Consider the following 5,610-nt stretch of genomic DNA (forward strand, 5'->3'; position numbering starts at 1 on the left):
CTGTGGGCGTGGAGTTTGCATGTTCCGCCGTGCTTGGTGGGTTTCCCCCGGCTACTCCAGTTTTCTCCCACAGTCCAAAGATATGCAGGTTAGGCTAATTGGCATTCCCAAATGCCATTCATTGTGTGTGAATGGGTGTCAGTGTGTGTGCCCTGCAATGGATTGGCACCCTGTCCAGGGTGTACCCTGCCTCTATCCTAAGCCTCCTAGGAGAGTCTCCAGGTCCAGCGACTCTGAATATAGGATAAAGCGGTATAGGAGATGATTGAGATTGAGTTAAATGGTACAGTGGTACCTCAGCATACAAATGCCTTACCTCCAAAATTTTCACCTTAAAAACAAAACATTTTCAAAGCTCGGTTCGTTCAGTCATCTGCCGAAAATGCATCGTATGCTGAGGCAAGTCTTGGCATACGATGCATTTTCACCAGACAACTGAACGAACTAAGCTGAACCGAACACCGGCTTGTTTGTAGAGTTTACATATTTAGAGTCTACACTAATCAGTAACATTCGGGCTTTGTTAGCAAGGAAATCATAAAAAAACGGAAAACGTTGCCTCGAACGGCTAGTAGTATGTTTTCATAGATTCAATAAATCCACTTTTCAGTGAAGGATATGTGCTGATAGTGTTCCTCAGCCTGAGCGCTTCATCAGTTGGTCATATATGGCCGTGGTGATGCCCCAGGAGATGCAGGAGCGCAGGATAACCAGCAATCCTCCACGGTACAGCAATTTCAGACTTCTCTGTCGTTTATGCCACAGCTGCTGCCAGCTGGCCCTCATTCCTAGATTGTTTCCACTAACCTGCGCCTGCATGTTAGCCACCAACACTGACAGTGGATACAAGGGCAAGCTGATCACAAAGGAGCTGATCATCCCTGAGATGAAAGATGAGACTATAGGAGAATATTCTTGCTCACGTAACCATCCGGACAATGGATCCTTCAGGCCAAAGTAAAGACTGCTCCCTAATGCGTTACGAGTGAGAGTGGGTAAAAAAGCTCTGTACCACCCATTCGCTAATGTTTCAGATGACATTCGGCCTATAATTTTGCGGAGAGTGGGAAGGCTGTGGTCATTGCCACTGTTTTGTAGAATACACTGTACACGCTCAAAGGGGGTAAAAAACAAACTCTCCACTACCCCTGTCCCGAGCCCGGCCATGGAGGAAAGCAATGCCCTGGGAAAATATAATTCAGCACAAGGGGATAACTGCTGCAGGAGGGTATTCTGAAGGCCAAAGAGGATGGTTCCCTGAAGAGTCTTCATCAGCAAGGGTGGCACTACTCCACGGTAAAGTTTCAGAAGCCCTTCTTTATATAGTTGTGCGACAGCCTCACGGATAAGTGTGCTGTGCAACTGCTGGCGAAACACAGTTTTGTACACGGGGAATGTGACAAATGTGCAGATAAGGCTGGACATTCCACCATGCATATAACTTTGGAAAGATATATTTGGCTGTGAGACATCATGATTTCCATTGCTGTCTGTAGGATTTTGCTGCATTTCTGTCTTTGGTGAATTGCTGGGGGAGAAAAAAATTAGATGAAATAAGTTTTCATAGTAAATAAAACAGATCTGAATATTCTTAACATTTTAACAATTGTGTTCATATTTTTGCAATGAATGTAAAATGTAGAAAATCTTGATAGCCATACAGTTGCTGTTTTTTTGTTTTGTTTTTTTTTTTGGAAATTGTTCCAAAGTGAAGAAGCTTTTCAGGTTTTTAAAAAGTCATATATGTAATGATGTAAAAATAAGATATGGTAGCAAAAAAGGTGTCCTGCTCAGAAGATTCTGCAAACTCTCTCACATTCTTTGTCTATACCGCTTTATCTTAAAGACTTAGGGCACGAGGAGAGATACACCCTAAATGGGTGCCAATCCATCACAGGGCAACTCAGTTTCCATCATTTATAAATGACCATGAATTATCCTCTTCATATTCCTCTGCATTTCTATAGATTGATGAGTTACTGTATAGTGTGGAGTAGGACATGAGGAAGAATCAGGTTTAGCAGATATAGAGGAATGGCGAATATGCATATAAAGTGAAATTCAAATATAACCTTCTCATATTTAGAGTAGGGTTGCAAAATTCCCGGAATTTTCAAAGATGGAAACTTTCCATGGGAATTAATGGGAATAAACGGGAATTAACAGGAATTTATGGGAATAAACTGGGAATTTTCAAAATTGAAGGTTGGCTCTTCTTAGGGAACTTAAATATAGTTGAGCAAAGTATATTTTAGCATAATATTGACAAAAACAAACAATCCAGACATCCAAACAAGAAATCCAGACAATTCTGCCCACTTCCCTACTACTGAAATCAGAGGAAACGGCTGTGTTCAAGTCATTGGAACAGCGGAGGGAGTTCTGCATGAAGCCAGTGCATGCAGCAGCATACATGCTGGACCCCAAATATGACAAGGGCATACTTTCTGGGGAAGAGATCAACGGTGCCTATGCTGTCATTACAGCCATGTCTGACCACCTGGGTCTCGATAAAGGCAAAGAACAAAGCAAGGCCTTTGGAAAGGGGATGGAATATGGCAGTCATGCCAGCACATATCTGCAGCCACCTGGTGGAAGGGACTATGTGAATCTGAGGCCCTTGCACCTGTAGCCTCCATCCTCCTCCAAATCCCACCATCATCAGCCGCCTCCGAGCGCAACTGGTCACTGTTTCGGAACACCCACACAAAGGTTCGCAACAGGCTCACAAATGTGAGAGTGGAAAAGCTGGTCGGCATTCGGGCAAACCTACGGCTCTTTGAGCCTGACACAGAGCCATCCTCAACAAGGCTGGAAAGTGACACTGAAGAGGAAGACTCAGAGTTGGATGCTGAGGAAGTGGACATGTTGTTGGATAATGATGAGGTCCAGGAAGAGTCTATTGACTGAGCAAAAATGAGAAAAGAGGATTGCTTGAAGAAAGATTTGCATGTTTAATGGGACGTTTTGGAGGATAAGTGGCATTTTTCATTTAACCTTTTGAATGGGACTTTGTGGAGATTTTTGGACAGGGGGCATTTTTGAATGAGCGGGGTTAGGGGATGGTAATATTGAACTCAACATTTCTGTTTTTATTTATCCATGAAACAAGTTATTGAAACGTGTTCTATTCTACTGTACTTACAAATAAATCCGTTGAAATATCTGTTGAAAACATTTTTCATGGAGGTTTTCTTATGATTTCTGTTTATATTTATGCTTGGAAATAATATATTCCCAGTTAGTTCTCCTAAATTCCCATTAATTTCCATAATTCCCATTATTTCCATGGAAAGTTTCCAATATGGAATATTTCCAAAATTCCCAAGCTTAACTTACCATGGAAATTTACCGGAAACTTTCCGGAAATTTTCCGCCCCTTTGCAACCCTAATTTAGAGTAGAAAAATAATTTGCCTAAGCACAATTGAAAATAGAGAATTCCAAAAGCAAAGTTCTGTACAACAAATCACCAATACTTCCCTAATAACAAAGCCATAATTATTAGTCCAATATGTTCAAATGGTACTCTGCATAATTGTTATTAATCAAAATATCATCAAAATATCAATAAAGGAAATTGCTAAACCTACATTTTTTTCCTCCATTTCAAGCCCCCCGTTACCAGTATTTTTGCTTAAATAGTCTTTCATTTAGGAAGGTTGCAAAAATGACTGAATAACAGGGTTAAATCTGTGTAAATCTGTGTTAAACAGAGACAATATTTATATTAGTAATATTCCCCATTATGTGTATTTTAATGTAGGATAAGAAACACAGTATAATATAAACCGTACAACTTATAAAATGGCCAAAACTCATCACATCGTCAAATGGTTGCCAGAGGATATTATCTCTGAGAAGCCACAAAATGTGGTGATGCTCATCCTGTGAATGCTTTTCACTCTTCAGTGAGTTTTTTTTTTTTTTTTTTTTCAGTATCTAACATTACTCCAATATACATATAAACTTGGGTGCAAATTTAGTTTGGGCCTAAATTTATGGTGCACATTCTTACACATACAGGTGTCTTAATTTGCCAGCGCTGGATTCACGACCAGAAAGGTTGCAGGTGGCAAACAACCAGTATATTAGAATTGAATGAATAATCTGTATATTCGAATAAATAATTAGAATGAATAATCTTCAAGTCAAGTCAAGTCAAGTCAAGTCGCTTTTATTGTCACATCACGTTACTGGTACACTGGTACCGTACACGTGAGTGAAATTCTTATGTGCAAGCTACACAAGCAATAGTGGTGTACAATTATAAGAATAAATATATATATGGATAATACAGTAGTAAAATATTGTGCAAGTGTTATAAAAAAAGTGAGCATAAGTATACACATATACACATACAGAATATACACACATATACACGTATATATATATATATATATATATATATATATATATATATATATCTACATATGCACATACACACATATGCATACATGTATATACCCATACACACACGATTGTGGGAGTGTGTCTACTTGTGTATAATGTATAAGGAATGTCCGCAATGAATGTTGTGCAAAAGGCAATTATGTGCAGTATGGAGTGCATAAAGTGGCTTAGTGACTATAAAGTGACAGTGTGAAAGTGACAGTGTAGTGTCAGTGGAGACCTATTGGTCAGTGTATTCATCAATGCAGTCAACTTCGTGAGTGTTTGTGAGAATGAGAAGAGTTTAAAATGAGAAAATGGAAAAAAAACATATGGAAGAGATGATAATGATTATAATGTATACAATGTGGACGTGGGTTAGTTAGTTAGTCAATTAATCACTCAGTGATTTTTTTAAATTAAAATCTTCGATTAAATAAAGAGTAAAAAATGCTTTGAACCATAAACTGCATGGAAATTACTCACTCACTCATCATCTATTCTGCTTAATACAGATATACTGTCATGGGGGCCTGGAGCCCATCCCAGGAAATTTAGGCACTAATCCATCGCAGGACATACACATACCTAATTTACATGCCTTTGAATTGTAGGAGGAAACCCTACATGGAAACCCACCAAGACCATGTAAACTCCACACACACAGACCTGAGCGAGGAATCAGACCAAGATTTTGGAGGTGCAAGGCGACAGTGCTGCCCACTAAGCCACCGCTTACTAGGAATGTTGTCATTATGGTGTTACTGCAAGATTTCTGACAGGTGGAACAACCCAAAGATCACAGTGAGTATTGTTAAAGCTAATTTGTCTGATTGTGTTATCATTTAGATTTCTGATTTTACATGGTGATCCATTTACTTTTCACATGCACCCTGCAAAAAATTTTGTGTATATATATATATATATATATATATATATATATATATATATGTTATTTAAAGTGATAAAACACACTTCTTTCTGCGAGAGTATCACTGTACTGTATTGCAGCAGATAACGGTAAGCGGTTCACACATAATTTTATCAGCATATGGAAGAATGGCCTGAGAATTATTTCATAATATTCCTACCTGCAGACAACTGACAATGAGATGGAGAATATGAAGGACGGATGGTCTTTCGAATTTTATCCACACGGAAGAAATAAAAGAGAGCACCTTATTTTTCTGTTGTCTTTCTAAGCTCGCGTGCACGTTCC

General features: G+C 39.0%; 1 protein-coding gene across 1 annotated transcript; it reads right to left on the reverse strand.

Annotated features, from left to right (window-relative positions):
- Positions 1 to 213: 213 nt before the first annotated feature.
- LOC128532118 (solute carrier family 25 member 53-like) lies at positions 214 to 5,610 on the reverse strand. The gene is made up of 2 exons (XM_053506343.1): positions 5,483 to 5,610; positions 214 to 1,528 (listed from the first exon to the last, which is right to left on the reverse strand). The coding sequence occupies exon 2, from the start codon at positions 1,507 to 1,509 to the stop codon at positions 637 to 639; it is 873 nt and encodes a 290-aa protein (XP_053362318.1). The 5' UTR covers positions 1,510 to 1,528; positions 5,483 to 5,610; the 3' UTR covers positions 214 to 636.

The sequence above is a fragment of the Clarias gariepinus genome, chromosome 10, assembly GCF_024256425.1.
Source record: "Clarias gariepinus isolate MV-2021 ecotype Netherlands chromosome 10, CGAR_prim_01v2, whole genome shotgun sequence".
Lineage (NCBI taxonomy): Eukaryota > Metazoa > Chordata > Actinopteri > Siluriformes > Clariidae > Clarias > Clarias gariepinus.